Raw genomic sequence first — 18,412 nt, 5'->3', positions numbered from 1 at the left:
TGTGTCTTGTGCTGGTGTTGTGACGAGGATGTGTGGCTTAGGTACACTTGAGAGTGTCTGGGGGAGGGAGTGTGAGCTTTAAGATAGCTGATTAAGAAGGAAGAGCATGTTTCACTGCAGACTGTTAATTTATTTTGGATATATCATTTGCATTAATAGATGTAAAGCTGCAGCACAAGAATCATGTCAAAAATGTATGTTCCATGAAAAATGAAAATTAAATCACTAGCAAGACAAGGCTTCTGTATGGCCCTTTTGCAACCATTGACAGTAACTTACTTCTTTAAGTTGAATATTAACTTGATGCACAGCTTTTTTGTTGTTTAAGCTATTCTTACCTTGCATAATGTCAGTTAAGAAAGCATATTTTCTAAGCTGTGTTTTTTAGTCAAATATATGCACCTATATCATAAATATGCACATTTTAAAATATATGCTTTCTTAAACAACTGTATGTTACAAATAGACTCTTGATTCAAAGACAGAAGTCTTTTTAATCAGTTAAAGTAGGATGTAGGAGCCCCTTTTCTAAATTCTCTTTTTTTTACTGAGAACAAACATGGGTCAAATACCCTGTTCTATGGAATTTCTCCCACTCAGGAGCGTCTACAGCCACTTTTTAACAAACCTCACTCTTAACAAAGGAGAAATATCCATTTGCATATCAGTCTGGTCCCACCCACAAGGGCAGTCCAGAAACCGAAATGCTAGGCAATTCTCCCCTGAAGAAGAGTACCATCAGCAACCCCAGACATGTGTTTCGGCCTAGTCGGGCCTCATCAGTGAGGTGAAACTGGCCCTCTCAAAGACACAGTGAGCAAGGGGCCCATGTATGGATTACCCTGGGTTACTTACTGTGAAACCCCAAATTTTACAAATTAAACTAGGGTGTGGGAGCCCCGTGTAATTTTGTAAAACTTGGGGTTTCACCAAAGTACAGGACACATCAGCCCGGGAAGTTATCTCAACTGGATACAGAAAAGCTGTATCGGCAGTGCTTACCTCTTTGTATTAGCTCGCAGTTGAAAAGAGAATTGCTTTGATATGCTATTTCTCCACAATGTTTTTTTCCTCTACAACCCGTCAAATAAAGACCAAAGTAAGTGACACAGGATTTCTTCCTCAAGCCTCCTTGCTGTGAAACAGCCTCCAACTTCAATTGAAATGAAAGACAGAACTCTTTAAGTTCAGAAAACGTCAGAAAGCAAATTTTTTTCACAGTCGAAATGCCATTGCTGGGAAGCCACCCGGCAGTCCTATCGGTTGAGGTGTCAGGCAGAAGGTTAAAATCACCACTCAACAGGACTTCCCCTTTGATAAAAGAGGCCATGGTCAGAATCAAAGAAAATAGATAATCAGACTGACTTGTTAGGAAGGTACAAGGAAATCAGGGCCATCAAATGGCCAAATAAATGTTCCTTAACCAACGAGAACCTGCTGCCTGGATCACGTAAGACCCCAGAGGAGGAAACACTGGAAGCAAAAAAAGGCATAGGAAAATACCTACTACAGAGTCTCTTCTCATCCACCATCAGAAGATGAGTTTCCTGAAGCAAGACTACATCCACCTCTGAGGAATGGAACCTATTTAATAATGAGCTCCTATTTACCCAGGAATTCAAGCCCTGAACATTTAGGGTTACCACACCGAACATTTACATCTGGGTCTTAACAAGCAGACCTTTCCTGAAACTAATGGCACAAAATACCAAGATCCTGGAACCTAAAGCCACCAGAAGCTACGTCTCTCACCATCAATGAGCCCCCCAAAATTAAGTGACATTTTGATCACGAAACACTAACCACTGACCAACAAAAGGACAAACAATAAAGCCCTACCAAATAACCTACCACTTAATGCCTGAAAGGTATACGGGCATGCAGAGACGGAACATCCTGTGGCTACCCAGAACGTTCCACCCCCCACAAAACATCCCCAAAACTCCCCATGGCCAAGTCCCCCACCCCTCCACACTATCAACATGAGACCCGACCTAATACAAAACAACCATCCAACTTAGTGAACATCAAAGGGGCAACCCCCTTACTACCCAACCAGTGATCCAAACAAAACAAGAGAGTTAGCAATCAGTGGCTTGGGATTTCACAGGTTGCGAAGATCCTCTAGCCACACCAGTTCTTCTCCTTCCTCTGGGCCTGCTAACTCTAGACCAGGCCCGGAAGGATCCGGAACTTCCAACTCAGAAGGAGACTGCGAGCAGTCACCGGACATAGGGTTCATAATAAGCATAGCCTCCTTCATGGATCTGACCACCTTCCTCTCGCAATCAACCACATAGATCATGCCACAAGGGAATTCCCATCTGCACTGAATTCCTTTTTTGTTCAACCAAGAGGTAAAACATGAAACTCTCTCCACTTGGATAAAGTTGCAGATTCCAGGTCCTGAAGAAGCTATAGCTTTGCCCCATTGAAGGGGAAGTCAGCTTGCAAGCATGCAGCCTGCATGATCCTTTCTTTTGTTTTGTTTTATTAAGAAATCTGGAATAAGATTATTGTGCAGCTGAGTAGCGAAATACACCCTGTGCGTATGACACAGTCTATGGCCACCATCACGTCCTGCACCAAATTCATGAGAAGAGTGTGGAAGAGGTCATGTACATAGGAATGCAACTCTGAATCCTTAGTCTGCACAGGAATACTGTGAATCTGAATGTTATTTCTCCAAGACCTATTTTCCGCATCCTCCTAGCGTTCTTGCAAGAACTTCTGATTTTTCTGTTGTAAAAGAGCGAAAGGTCGTAACTCATTTCACAGGGGGTGTTTTTAAGGTAATCGACCCAGGATTCGGCCCCTTCAATTCTCTTGTCGACAGTGAAAATCTTCTGAGAAATCTCAGAAACCGACTTTCGTTTTCCTGATGTGGTATTGCTCAGATTGAACACGGAATTGTTATCTACATAACATGCATATATATTTTTCATGAATAATATGTGAAGACCAAATTGTTGAATGTATTTGTGGTTTCTCTTCCTTTTGAATAATTGAGAAGAGTACTGTTCTTGTTTGAGTTATATATTTACAAGACAACAGTAAATTACTGTATGTTGAAGAGTTACTGAATTTGTATCATTTATCTTTGTATCTTTATGAGATTAAAGTCATTTTTGTCTAAATGTCGAAACCTGTATGAAGGGGTTTCTTTCCCTCATGACTGGATTATTCAACAGTGATACTGATGAACCGTGAAGATGTTTGTGTATGTTCTCTGTAGTGAGAGATCTATCCAGGGCACCTGAATATAACACAACTTGAATTAATTGGTAGCTATGAGAATTCTCTTGAAGTTAAGTGAACAGCAGTAGTGCACCCTAGTGAAACATTTGTTGTTTGTGACTTTTTAAGCTAGACAAAAAATAGGGTTTGTACACAATAATTGTAAACAATTTTGAAAGAGCATTTTGAAAATTATGTCATTTTCTAAGCTAGAATCATTGACAACAGATAGAGCAAAGACATTGGGCTTCTCGGAAGAGGAAGCATCACGCATTTTGAATTTGATTACTTATACAAAAAGAGAATGCACCAATGGAAAAAAGCCAGACGAATGAATTGCCCAATTGGTGAAGATTATTAGGAAAGGGAATAACCAAAAACTACATGCAAGCACATTAGCACAATACTTCAAATCTCAAAGAATTTCAGAGGTTTAAGGGTAGATTAAGAACCGACTTTGTGCAGAGATAGGCCAGGCCTTGTAGAGCGCTGGAGACAAATTCTAAATAAATGTTCTTTGGACTTGATTCTTTTAACCATTGAGGAATTGGCAAAATCATTATTGCAATTGACAGAAGAAAATTGAAATGATTAAGACTACCCTTTCAAGTTTGATGACAAAAGAAAAAATGATGGCAGCACTGGAAGACATTAACAACAAATTGGACAGTTTCAAGGTGGAGATAGAGTCTAAAAGTACGGAAGTTCAGACAGGATACTATAGACTATAAATTAGACATAGTCTATACCTGTAAAGATTACTACAATTCTTGCAATACCATTTTCTGGAAAGACAAAGAAGAAATTCGACCTCTTTGACAACTTTGTCAGAGACATCAAGTGCAGAAACAGAAGAAGATCCAATAACAAGAGATTTATCACAGGATCAAGGACAAAGGGGTTGTGGTGGAGGAATTGCAAGTTCTAGCTCAGCTCCTTTTTTAGCCTGTTGAAAACAAGACGAAGTAAAAAGAAAAAGTCCAGCACGCAACGTGACCTTTCCAAACAAGAAGACTAAGTGATTAATATCTCCACATATACATTGAGTCCATTTGAAAGGAACACTTTACAGAAAGGCATCTCTTTTGTTTCTGAATATATCAGCAATTTATTGAAAGAGAAGAAAGATTTCTTTCGTCTGACACAAAAGATGTGCTTAAAATTGTTCTTTGCAACGAGAGACTGGTACCAGTCTTCAGATACCTCAGAATATCTAGAGATGTCACCGAAGAGCTTCTTTTTTCCACCAATACAAAATCATGTACTGGAGGTGTTTCAGAAAAATGTTCTTATAGAAATGGGAAAGCATTAATTTAAGAAGAGACAATCAGGGATCTTTACCAAACATGAACAAGAAACACTACTGCGATTATGGAACAATCCAAATATCATTCTGAAGCCAGCAGAGAAGGGAGGAGCATTGGTTATCATGGATCAAACAAGATCCTACAGAACAAGTATGGAAGGTGATTAAAACGTTTGGATGAAGCAGAGGAAAATGATCGGCTCACTGAAAAAACAAAAATCTTTCTCACTAAATCACATCCGGTTATGCCAGTACTTTACATTCTACCAAAAGTTTACAAAAACTTGATTGACCCTCTGGGTAGACCAATAATAGCATCGTCGCACAGTTTATTGGAACCTTTGGCACAATATATTGACAAGGTTATCCAACTGTTGATTCAATCGGCAAGAACATACATAAAAGATACCACTGATTTTTTGGTAAAGATTAAAGACATTGAATTTGATGAGAAGTCAGACATACTATTTACAATGGATGTATGCAGTTTGTATACAAACATAATGAATGCCGCAGGCCTAGAAGCAATGGAGTAGTTTCTTTTTTCCTTTGCTGGAACTCCCTCTTCATCTCCGCTAGCATCAGTAACCTGTTTCGTAACCAAGGCAGCCAGTCCCACCCCATGTCCGAGTCCACACCCACATCTGCCTCCGTTAATGATTCAGTCATGCGCTGAGAGTGTAACATGGCCATCACAATTCCAGGCTTACTGGACTTTGCAGCCTTATATGCTATTGAAGGGGGCATGTTTCACCCAAGCCAATCAAAAGGGAAGCAGATAGAGGCAAAGGGCGAGTGAAGCAGAGGACATCTTCCAGGCAGCGCAAAAGGGGGAGGGGATCTGACAACTTCAGCTCCGTAGTGAGAATAAGGAGGGGTAAATCAAAAAGTAGCAACTAATCCAGCTAGGGGCACTGGAAATTCCAATCCAACTCTGGTCGAAGGAGCAGGAGCACAACTCTTCACTCACCCCTACTCAAAGAAATCAGGCACAGGTCTCCACAGGTGGGCCTACCGGATACTGACCCTCCGCACGCTGCCTCCAAAATCTGCCAGGTGCAGCAACCCCTAATTGCTTGTCACGGATGGGACAGAGATGCCCACCTCCTCCTCCTCCTACTAGCTCATCACACTCCTGTGGCTCAGAGCAGAACTCCTGGGCTGCAGTAGGCCTCCACTGGCAATCAGGCCCCGAGTGGTGGAAGACACCCTGGCCTGACTTCGCAGTGCCAACTCCAGCGTAATTCATGAAGGCGCATGGACAGCTGCCATTATGGGCCAGGCACCCGCTTATGAATGGATGGCGGCAGCAGTCCCAGTCAGCCTCCTGGTTACTGCATTCCTGGGATGGGGCACCATTCAGGGACAGGACAGGTCAGTAAGTGTAAAATCCATGGGACAGCCACAAGGCCCTTGTCATAAATGGTCTCAAGTGCCCATCGAGTCCATCTTGCTCAGCGGCGGGCCAAGCCACGCCCCTCACTCCTCTCCATTTAGAATTGAGTGCTGCCCTCTAGTCAATGGTGTTTCTCTCAGAGAGGATTTTCTTTAATGGCATGGTCATCTGGGATTTATGCTCGCATGTCAAATTCTCTCTGAAAGGGCCATAATCACTTTGCAGTGGTTCTCCTCACCTGGAAATCTCAACTACCTCCTTCTTATATTGGTTCCTCAACCAGTCGATGACACCGGGTGCTTTAGAGTGCAACACCCTCCAGCACTACCAGCTCCCCGAGGCTATAGCATTGAATTAAACTCACAGTACAGATGGTGTGTTGTGTGTTTGCAACAGCTAGAAGTGGAAGTCAGGCTTTAGCGCTAGTGAGGCCTGCAGAGAGTCTATTGGCTTCATTACAAGTGGACCGCCACACTCCGACTCTGCGAGCGGGGGCCCTTACACCAGGCAGGTCTGACCTGCCGGGCGTAATGGCCCCGGCCGCAGAGTTTTCACAGAAGCACAGGCACCATTGATAATGCTGGTACTTCCGTGAACCCAAGGGACTCCATGGGAATGGGGATTTACTGATTCCCCCGCCTGACTTCCCGATCCGCCGGGACTTGTGATGTCTCTCTCGGTGGCACCGGGAAGTCAGGTGGCAGAATGGTGTTACAAGGTCAGCAGCAACCCGCCCGGTCACACCGGCGGGTTACCGCCAACGTCGTAATGAGGCCCATGTATTGATCAAGAAAATATTTGCTAGCAAGTCCTATCAACTATTTCCCATTACATGAATGAACCTAGCAATGCATCTACATCACATGAGTGAGCTGATGGAAATTCTCTGACAATGTACTCATATGTTCACACACAAAAACCCTGCTGGATATAAAAAAGCATTTTACTAAACAGCCCCTGATTGATTGATTTGGTGTAAACCACAGGGAGAAACAACATGTACAGTGGCTGATGCATGCCACAAGCATTGGCAGTTACTGTACCAATCAAACATTATTGGTCTCCATACCCCACCTCTGCTCTTCTTCCCTATAGCACTGTGTTGGCCCCAGGGTGGTACTCCAGTATCACTCCATGCCTCAAAACCAGCAGTATTGTTGATGGAAAATCAGAGGGGCGGATGTTTGGGAGGCAGTGGGAAAAAAATCACATTTGTGCTAGGCATAGCGGTTTCAGATATATTTAGCAATTCAAAGGGTACGAATGCAAGCATATGTAAAAGTGGTAGTTCTCATTAAAGTCAATTACTATTAACGGAAACGCTGGTTTTCTTAGATTTTAAACTTGAAAGAAATGCATTGTTAATTAAGTGTTTCTGAACGTTTTGTTTTAGGAATATCCAGAACAACAAAAGTACACCAGCAGAGAGTCACACAAGACCACCTGTGGATGAGAAAAACATTGTTTTCAGTTGGAAGAGTTCTGAACCTGCTTTTGTGGGATCAAGAAATAAGAAGGACACTTATGTGACTTCTGCAAATGATAGAATAGACCCTATATCACCAAAGTCCGACAAAAGGAGCAAACTAAGTCCTACCAATCACGATAAAAGTGAAAAAGGCAATGCATATGATCCTTTAATAGTTAATGCAGATGTCCTTCAGAGTTCCTCACAGGCCAAGGAAACAAATTCTCTTCCATTGGAACTGACAAAGAAAGTCCTTCTTGAGGAAGACGAGAATAAAAAAGTGCTGCAGCAAGATGGTCATCAAGCATGCTATGATACAGGATTTGAAAACAAAGAAAACGCATCTTCCCTCACCATTCAACAAAAAGTATGTTTTTGCACTTTCTTTTATCCAATTACCTAATGATTGTCGCTGCATTAATGATTTGCTTTTGCTGGAATTTGAGAACATTTTGTATGGAACAAGCACTTTTGACAATGTTGCCAGATGATGTAAATCTTATCCTGCTGGATAACATTCTTAATGATCTCCACTCTTTCTTAGTTTAGTAGTATTATCTTCACTGTGAAACTACCCTTTGTGAACCCGTGTACAGTCCCTTCCCACCTTGAAACGTGAAATGGGTATGGCCATATGCAGTTGTCATTAGATATATATTTATATTTCCATGCATGCTTGTGTTCTAGGCAAAGCTACATATCACTACCTTCTTTACACCCCACATTGTTGGTGCTATACCATTGATCACATTTCCCATCCTTCAAATTCTCTAGTCTTACCGGTAGGTCTATCATTTCACAGATACAGTTAAGAGATCAACAAGACATGCCAATCAGGTCTGGAGCACTCTCTTCTCCACCACTCTACCCAATGCCTATTTTAACTGAGACCCAAGTCACCAAACATTTAACCTAGAGTTGAAATTAGGGCCCCTAACTGACATCCATGTCATGGCTAGAAAATAGAAAAGCTTTTACCTCTAACTCCCTCAGGGTCAGTCGTTTTTCAAAGAAACGAGCTGGGGTAGATCCTGGGGCCTCCCTCTGGAACAGCCTCCCTGCCACTCTAAAACTTGAGGAGAACCATCGCCGGTTCCGGAAGCACCTCAAAACCGTCCTCTTTACTTCTGCCTTCGCTCCCCTTCTCCCCTGCTGATCTGCTCTCTTGGCTCTGTGCACCTGGCCACCCTCTGTCCCCTGGGCCCAGGTACCTGCTAACCCTGCCACCTTCCTTTTCTGCACTTATTCAGATTTACCCAGTCTGCTGCCTTAAACACAGCACTTGCCACTTACCATGGTGCTGATCAAACTTTACAATAGTTCCCCCAAATCTGTTAAGAGTAATGTCTGCTTTAGTGACTTGGGGAGACCAATTACATTTTTGTGAAACAAACCCCCAAAGAATGATATTCTTTTACTTGTTCGATAGGTTATCCTTTCAATTTTAAGCTAATTTCATTGAGCCCCTTGGTTCTGTTTTTCCTAAAAATCATTGTTTTCATTTTTTACATTGATGGACATTCACCCCACCCCATCTCACCAGTGATGCTCGCAAGTAATATATCATGTGGAATGTTTGAATATTTGAATCAGCCGTAACGTGGCCGCCATATCAGTTTCTCTTGGGAATATGAGCGCTTCAAACCACTCCTCCGATTCTAGCATCCCTAAATCTCCTTCCCACTTGCCTCTGAGTTGGGACATTTTGGAAGATCGAAAGGCTGTCAATACCTGATATAAAGTTGAAGTAACCTTTCTGCACCTGCGCTCTAGAAAGGCATTCGCCTCTAGGGGTGAACACGGGGGTATCTCACCCAGAGCAGAAAACTGAGATCTTATTGCATGGCTTAACTGCGCATATTTATAACAGTATCTCCCCGGCACCACAAATGCGTCCTGCAGGTTCGCGAAGGGAATGATGTCCCTTTCCCGAACCACATCAGGCGGTTTCTCACCCCCAGTTCCTTGCACGGTTTGAAATGCCCCATTCTCCCGAGTTGCGGGAGAAACCTATTGTTCCACAGAGGCTGGTCTAACGTGTGCCTCTTCGCCCACCCCAAGTCATGGTGTGCTTCATTACATGCTTGCTTGGTGTGCTTGACTAGTTGGGGGAGAGCCTCGTCTGTGGTCTCGTCCCCATATAATATCTGCTTGGGTTGCCCCCCCCCCATCCATCCCCTCTCGGTTGCCACATGCGGAAGCCTTGGTTCCCGATGCAGCCAGTCATTCACCATGCTCATTTGTGCCACCCAGTAGTACCGTCGTAGGCAGGGAATATGTGGCTGCCCCCCATCCCCAAAGCAGTCCCCTCCGGGAGTTCTCAATCATGCCAAAGATGGCTCTAGGGATCACTATAGGCACGTTCTGAAACACATTTAAACATCTGGGTAGAGCTAGCATTTTGAACACCGCCATCTTACCCAAAAGCGGGATTGTTTTCCAATGAGCGACATCGGACGGAAACCTATCCAGTAACGGGGTGAGGTTGAGTTGGAGATAGTTCTCCCAGGAGGGACCCTACACCCCCCCCCCACTTAAGGGAAAAGAACTAATTTCTGCTGGTTCATTTTAAGCCTACAATAGCCCTTTTACTCCCCCATTGTCTTGATCAGCGCTCAACAGGGTCGGGACACCCCTGTATATCAAGAGGTTGGCAGTATACAGTGAAACCAGTTCCTCCCCACCCCAGGGCCAGCAGAAGCCTACCCAGTCAGGATCATTTCAGAGTTTAATAACCAGTGGTTCAATGGCCAGAATAAACAACAGGGGGATTAGGGGGAAGCCCTGCCTTGTCCCTCGTTCTAGGGTAAAACCCTCTGATAATATCCCATTGACCCTGAACAAAGCCTCAAGAGATGCGTATAGTGGGCAAACTCACTCAAAGAAGCCCTCTCCGAACGCCATAAGTTCCATAATTTCCCAGAGCACCTCCCATCTCACCGAATGAAAAGCTTTCTCAAAATCAATTGGCAGGAGCGCAGCCAGTGTTTGTAGCGGCTACCTCTAACTAACCGCCATCTGGACTCTGCGGATGTTCATGCGCGTGGATTTAGTGGACATAAACCCACACTGGTCAGGGGGTTTTCCAGACTTTGGCAATGCCACTGTGCAAGTCTTCCTCAGATCCGGAGGGATTATCCTGTCAACTCTACACTGCCAGAAAAGACGGTGCATGTCTCTGAGTCAGACATTTTGTCTCTGAGTCGCTTCCAGATTTCGTCTGGGAAGTAGTTATGCCCCGGTGCCTTGCCTGACTGTAGTTGCATGAGCACTGCAGCCACCTCTGTCTCTGTTTTGTCCGCGTCTAACCCACCTCTCTGTTGCGCCGTTAGGCAGGGGAGTTATGTGGGACTGATGAAACCTCGGTCTGTTGGCCCGATTTGATCCCCTGGGGTGCTATACAACTCCTTGTAGAAGGATAAAAACGCTCCCGCAATCTTCCCGTTTTCTGTTACTGCCATAATGTTAGGGCCCTGAACTTCCCGTACCTGTCCCCTCACCCCTTCTCTCTTCTCCAGCCATGCCAGAATCTCCTCGGCTTTGTCCCCAGATTTGTGGATTTGGCTGCATAGTGCCCAATGCGCTTGCCTTGTGTTGTCTAGAGCTATATTCCTCAAAGCCTCCTGTGCTGTTACCAGGGCCCAGGAGGCCTAAGTACCTGAGACAAGGAACTCCTCCTCCCCCTGCCGCGCCCTTTCTTCTGCCTTTTCTACTTCCCATGTATGTTTCGGTCACACAGCTGCTATTAGCGAAATTGCCTCCCCCCAAAACACTGCCTTGAAAACCTCCCAAAGTATAACTGGGCTGTCTACAGACCCCTCATTCTCAGTAAAGTATATGGAGATATTCCAAGACAGCCCCTCCATCACCTCCAGGTCCCCTAAGTAGTATGCATTTAGTCTCCACATTGCCGCTGGTCTGGCTCTGCGATTTATGAGTTCCATGAGGTGTGGTGAGTGATCTGAGATCCCCCTGGCCAGATATTTGGCTGCAACAACCCTATGCGTGATCCCTTGAGGGAGAAAGAAGTAATCAGTATGCGACATAGACCCATGAGCGTTCGAGAAAAAAGAGTATACGACCTCTAACTCGTGCAGCAATCGCCAGACATCCACCAAGACCAGCGCTATTGCAAATGATCGTAGCTTGCTGGTGAGGGTTGGGTTCCTATTTCCCAAGTGTGTGCAGTCCTCCCTCAAGTCCATGACTTAATTAAACTCCCCCCCGGTCACCCATGTATCCTCTGTGTCTAGGAGCAGTAAGGTCTGGAGATCATTCAGCGGGTCCAACGTAAGTGGAGGCGGGGCATACACAGCCACTACCCCCCATATTGTCCCCCACAGCTCCCCTTTTACTAGTACGTATCTACCCCTAGGATTTGACTTCCGTGATATGGAAAGGGATCCTTTTGGCTCAGTATCATTGCCCCTCTCGCTCCCCTTGAGAAACCAGCATGATATGCCTTGTTCTAGTTCATCCTTTCAAAAAATGTGTACTTCCCCCCCCACCAGGTGTGTCTCGGCCAAAAGCACTATGTCCAGCTTGTGTCTATTCAAGAACTGGAGTACCAGGCGACATTTGATACTGGAGCTCAGCCCATTAACATTCCACGTTAGCATAGAGAATTTCCCTTCAGTCATCATCCCATCAAAAACTCTGTGGGGCATACCAGAACTGAGAGCTTTTCGCAACCCCGTTCCATGTCAGGCCTTCCATCTGTATTTCTTTCCTAAACTCCCAAACCCTTCTACATCCAACCGCCTCCCAGACAAGTCCCACATAAAGCCCCAACCCCCATCCTACCAACAATAGCCTGCCAAACTCCCCCTGGAATTCCCCCCATAACCCACCCCATATTTCCCCCCAACTTGAAGCAACTCTCACCCAAAATCGCACCAATGGGTGCCTAAACCATCACAAAACATCTACGAGTAGTCTTTTGAGGCAGTGTACACTCCAGTCCAATGGCCGCCTATGCCCAGTACCTTGTGGCTTTTTTTAAATTTTTTTTATTGTATTTGGTTTATTAAAATAAAAAACCTTTACAAATAGATTTAAACATTAAAAAATGTCTAAGCACCGATAATTTATGAAATAACATTACACCATGACATTTAAAAGAGAAAAGTGCTTTCCCTGACAAAGACACTATAACGTTGTTTTGAATTAACAGAAGATGGAAGTACCGAATTTCCATTTGATTAATAAAACTAAGAAAAAAGAAAGGTACATTTAAAAGGAAAAGGAAACATAAACACAATCAGAAAAATTCTGAAGACAACATCCAATTAGCATTCAAAATATAAAGTTACAATTCGGTACTTAATATGGATATCGAGAAATCATAATAGAGCAGTTTGATATTATTATATTAAATATTCATTCCCACCCAGCTACAAAATCTAGCTGTAGGGTTTACTCGTTTTTGTTTGGCCTACAGATCTTCTGCCAACTTAGATTCTATCAATGCCAGCAGGTTAGTCAGACGGAGTGTAAGATTCTGACTAAAACCTTCCATACAGCGTTTCCATAGGAGTTCCTTTGCGGTTACACAATTCGAGTAAAAGTGCTCAAAAAGTTGGATACGATGGCCTTCAAAGAATGGACAGCTAATCACTAGGTGTTTAAGGGTTTCTGGCACTGTGCAATTTTTACAAAAACGGCAACTAGTGTCAGTGTTACTATTTAGATAACCGGTCCAGTGTTTGAATCGTTCGCGTGTGTGAAATTGGTTGAGTCGAAAATGCATATAAGTTTTCCTTGAGCGTGCTGAAGGGAACTGTAAGAGATATTTTAATCGGATTCCCCATCTGCCGCGGACTTCATTGTATTCTTTGAAGGAAGTATATTTACCCATTTCATCCAACATTATACACCAAAAGAATCTTTGAAATTTAAGTTTTTGGCTTGGTAACCACATGCTCTTGGATGACGGAGTTTCATTGATGAGCAATAATATTTTAGTTAATTTAAGCAAGTAGGTATTGAGTGATTTAATGTGTGATTCACTCAGTAATTGATTCAGTTTAACATAAAGAGTATTTTTCGGTGGGTTATAAATCTTAATTAGATTGGTAGTTTTTCGCCATGTATGTTTTACTGACAATTGTAGTAAATTTAGTTCATGGCAAATCATAACGTTAGCGATCGAAAGTGATAATCCCAGAACTGTTTTCCATAATTTCCCCTGTAAGATGTTTAGATAGGCATCTAAATCATATGTACAAATGTCCAGGGAATATAGAATGATAGGTTCAACCTTCTGCAAATAAAATTGAATTAAAGGTATTAAAGAGAACATACAATATTTCTGATGAATAATTTTCATCTGAGATGTCAACCCCCTAACTTTTTGATTAAGGTAGTTTTTCCACATAGTAATTGAGTATTGATCAGTCAGAGGATATCCCAAATAACGAAGCATCGGAGAGTATTCGATTTTAACATCGTTCATATACCAAGAGTATCGATGACAGCCTAATTTTCTTTTGGAGAAGATCAATATAAATGTTTTCGTTGGATTGGGAGTAAGGTTGTGATTGGATGCGAATTCCGAAAATAAATCCAACTTTCGTTGGAGACCAAAAGGGGTTCGATCAAAAAATAACAAATCATCAGCAAAACCTAACCAATCTAAGTTCAGTGAACCAAACTTCACTGAAAAACATTCCCCAGCAATCCAATTGTCATCCAATTCTAACAAGTACAAATTGAACAGTATCGCTGTCATATTGCAGCCCTGTTTCACCCCGATCTCAGTCGGAATGGGATCAGTCAGGGCTCCTTCCTTGGTAAGTCGCATGCGGTAATTTGTGTTTTTGTGGAGTAATGCAATCAAGGCAACCAGTTTAGTCGGAATGCCAAGATGGATCATTTTTTTCCACAAGATTTCACGAATAACACAGTCAAATGCTGCGGTCAGATCCAAACTAGCCATGTAAATTTGCCCTAAGTGACTAGCTGAAGAATGGGCTTGGAGATGGGAAAGAATTGTAGCATTTAACTGACAACCAATGAATTTTCTGAATCCTACCTGATAAATAGACAGCATATTTTTATCGCTCATATGATTTTGTAGTTGTTGGATGAGCAGAATAGAAAATATTTTGGAAGAGGAATCTGTTAGAGCAATAGGGCGATAATTAGAGGGACAGTCCGGAGAGCCCTTTTTGTAAATCGGAATAACTAGCGCAGAAGACCACGTTAGGGGGGTTTGTCCTGTTTGTAAAATCAGATCAAATTTGATTTTAAGGATGTGAGCCCAGAATACTGGGTTCGATTTATACACACAAGATGGAATACCATCGGGACCAGGCGCTTTAGAGGGCTTCAATCTGCCGATGGCATCAATGATGTCTTCTATGGACCATAATGATGGAGAATCAAGATCCAAGCGTGGTTCACTACCCTTTAATGAGTGAAAACGCTCGGGCATAGTATATTTAAGTTTTACATATGATACCCAATTTTCGGCAGAGATTACAGAATCAAAATTAGTTGTGGTTTCAGAAGTAATAGAACGAAGAATATTCCAGGTTTTCCTTGAGTCGTGCTTGAGTAGATGGTAGAATAATTTTTGATTATCTGCGTAGAGAAGATGTCTTTTTAACCATTTAAGTTTATTACGAAATCTTTGTCGTACTGCTTTGATCAGTTTATCACGAGTCAGGTAGGAAAGAAAAGTTCTATTAATCTGACGAATTTCGTGATTTTTTTGCGATTTTAAATGAGCGACTTGATTATTAAATTTGTGCGCATGAACCTGAATAGCTTTTTCATGCTTATCCCTTGATTGAAGCATAGCATCTAAATGGAATTGAATTCTAATAGAATTTGAACGGTCTAAATGAATAAGTGAAAAGCTGGATGTGATAAAAATAAGAAGATATTAGGATCACATTCTAGATTCCGAATAAAGATTGCACACACTTTAGGATTCCATCTCACTGTGTAGCGGGGCCGGTCAGATTCTACCAGAGATAGAAAAGAATTATCTTTAAAACGAGCCAAAGGAATATTCATCTGCATAGAGATAATCATATGGTCTCCTAAAAGTGGATTTAAAATTTTGAGGGCATCGATATTCGAATATAAACTCGAAGAAATGAAAAAATAATCGATAAGAGAATTGAGGTTTGCTCTAGTCCATGTATATGCAAAGTCGTCCAAGGCAAAATAAGGGGTTTGAATATCCCATTCAAGAAAAAAAGAATTCCATATAGCTCCGAACTTTTTGGAAGTAATTGAGTGCTTTTCCCTAATTGCATTATTATGAACACCTATTTCATAGCAATAGCAGTTAAAGTCTCCACCTACGATAATTCTTGCCGAGGGGTATAAAATCAGTCCCTTTTCTAATACTTCGTTCATTTCCTCAATGATGATCTCAATAGGAGTGGACAATTTATTCCAGTAAATACAGACCAACAAGAGAATAATAGAGGGATCCAAATCATCTTTCATGATAATAGCTAGAATGGAGTCTAAACTACTAATCCTCTCCAAAGAGCATTGAAAGGCAGAATTAACAAGTATAGCCAGGCCGCCAGAAGGACGACCCTCGCTACCTCGCCTTGCAATCTGAATAAATGCTGAGTATCCATCTATAAAAAAGGAGGATTGATTCATGGTCTCTTGGATAAAAATGAGGTCAGGTCGATTGAGCTGATTTAGGTGATACCATTTTTTGAAATTATTTATACCACAAGAATTCCATGAAATAATGTGGAGTCGGAGTAGGCTAAGAATTTTTCATCGCCTTTTGTTGGTTTGGTTGCGTGATGTTAATAGGGTCCCTCCAAGACATCTCCTTTAAAACAGACATGAATAAACTGTTTCATAGTATTAGCGTCAATATTTGCAGAGGTACCCTGGGTTACACTATCAGTAACGCTTTCAACGATCAGAGGAGTAGTTTCTAGGTTACTTTGTGCATCATCAAATGATGAAAAAAATGATGCGGATAAACCAATAAATGCCAAGTCATCAGAGTGATCCCATAACATCTTCATAATAAAAGGAGACATAAATTTACAAATCATTCTGTTGTTATTAATATCAGCCAATTTCACCCAGTCTATGTCATCAGATCTAACAATTCGCAAGGCGGGGATATCCTGAAAAACAGTCATCATAAAGGTGCGGTTCAGGCGAGCCTTACCATAGCGAGCTTCATCGCTTTCCCAGCCCATAATTATAGCAGATTTTGGGGCGTCATAATTATGGTTAGTCAGGGATTCCTGATTATCCATAGTGGATTTAAGATTGGTCAATTTAGAGCACTTATTGACTTGTGGACGTTGCGGACTCAAAATTGGTAGCTTAGGACTAGTTCTTTGATGCTCTGAGTTCTTTAGTTCATGAATAATTAGTTGATAGCTAGATTCAACATTATTATCTAAGGTTTGGTCTTCCGGCTCGCTTGAGCTCACACCCTCCAAATTTTTATTTTGAGATTCAGTTGGATTATTAGGACCAGTGATTCTTTTGTTTTCTCTTTGTCCATTAGCTTTACCCAAAATCACTTTCGCAGTTTTTTTAATTTTCAACATTGGATAATATTTGGAGAGGGCAGTTTGAACGCAGTGTGGAGCCCCTACAATTGAATTAGGCACCACCCCGAGATCAATAGGTCCCCCCTCCTCTTTATCCTTTCCCTTTTTTGCCTTAGATCGTGATTTGTTAGATTCTTGCCAGGATGGTTCAATAATCAAGTCCTCCTTTCCATTGATTTTTTTGTTTTTTAATAGAGAATTGATAGGTGCTTTGGTGGTTGAAGTATTCAAGTCTGACTCCGAAAGATTCAACAGGGCCTTAGATTCCTCGCTCAACTGATTTAAATCAATGATATTATCTCCCTGTGAAAGATTGCAAATATCTTTAATATGTGTGTTATGATTATCATTTTTGTCACGTGATTGGATCTTTGTTTTTTTCTTTCTGTTTTCCCTTTTGTAGTTTAGTTAGAAGATTTCTCTTTTGAGCACGAGCCAAAGCCCTTCTTTGTTTTTTAGTAAGGGCAATGGAAGGAGTTTGATGAGGCTCCTCTTCAATGTCAAGTATTTCTATTGTTTCCTGAGGGATAAGATCTACTCCAGTTAAGTCAATAAGATCAGTTAGAACTGATGGACTGTCTGGAGGAACACTTTCCTCTGCACAAGGAGTCGTCAACGATTCCTTGATAATTGACTTGGAAAGTGTGGCAAGATTAATTGCCATTTCCTTTACAAGAGTAGTCAAAACAGCAAGGTTGGATTCATTGGTATTTTTCAAGTTCACTACCTCTGGGTTCACAACCTTGCTGTTTTCTGATTTAATGGGTGGTTCTTCAGTCACTACCTCAGAGAACAATTTAGTTTGAGTGCCTATAGTTTGAACATGAGCCATCAAATCTTTTTTGTTTATGATGGAAGAAAACATGTGGCAGGCAAATAACATGCCCTCCATTTTACTGAGAGAACTCGTGAGGTCAGACATTTGAATCTGTAGGATTTTTATTGCCTCATGAGTCTGCTCATGACCTTTATCAAGTAAATTAAGAATTCTGGTCATGACCGGAAAAGATTCGAGAGAGTGCTGCAGTTCGGCATTCCATTTTTCTTGTTCAGTGGTAGGACAATTAGGCTGTGAACGAATTTTACAATGAATAGACTCGTTGGAATCAAGACTAGGTGCTCTATTTCCTTCATGGCTAGAAGGATATTGACAAGTATGGATCATTGGTTGTTCCAGTATAGGGGAACTATTTACCATCAAGGAGGGCCCTCCTATGTTGTTGTTACTCGAAGTATTAGTTCCCCCAAGGATACGTGCTTCCTTCTGTGCGCTAAAGTGTGCAGGTACAGAATAGGTGCATGCTTGGGGATTGTTAAATAGGAACACATTCTCAATCCCGTACTTGCTTCTATTCACTGGAGTTGAGGGTTCGTTGGATAAACGAATCCGTTTACCCAGTTCTGTTTCAATTGCCGGAGCTAATATGGAAAAATCGGCAGTACACGGATCA

The 18,412-nt window shown here is 42.1% G+C and overlaps 1 protein-coding gene across 2 annotated transcripts in view; it reads left to right on the top strand.

Annotated features, from left to right (window-relative positions):
* IQCM (IQ motif containing M) overlaps nt 1–18,412 on the top strand; it is a 1,823,621-nt gene that overhangs the window by 1,158,841 nt on the left and 646,368 nt on the right. For both annotated transcript variants that reach the window (XM_069631255.1, XM_069631254.1), the window contains exon 8: nt 7,333–7,774. In XM_069631255.1, the coding sequence (XP_069487356.1) occupies nt 7,333–7,774 (442 nt within the window). The remainder of the gene's footprint in view (nt 1–7,332; nt 7,775–18,412) is intronic.

This window comes from Ambystoma mexicanum, chromosome 6q (assembly GCF_040938575.1).
Source record: "Ambystoma mexicanum isolate Mex_15411 chromosome 6q, UKY_AmexF1_1, whole genome shotgun sequence".
In the NCBI taxonomy this organism is placed as follows: domain Eukaryota; kingdom Metazoa; phylum Chordata; class Amphibia; order Caudata; family Ambystomatidae; genus Ambystoma; species Ambystoma mexicanum.
The sequence above is the reverse complement of the archived record's forward strand: the minus strand, read 5'-3'. Positions and strand labels throughout refer to the sequence as shown.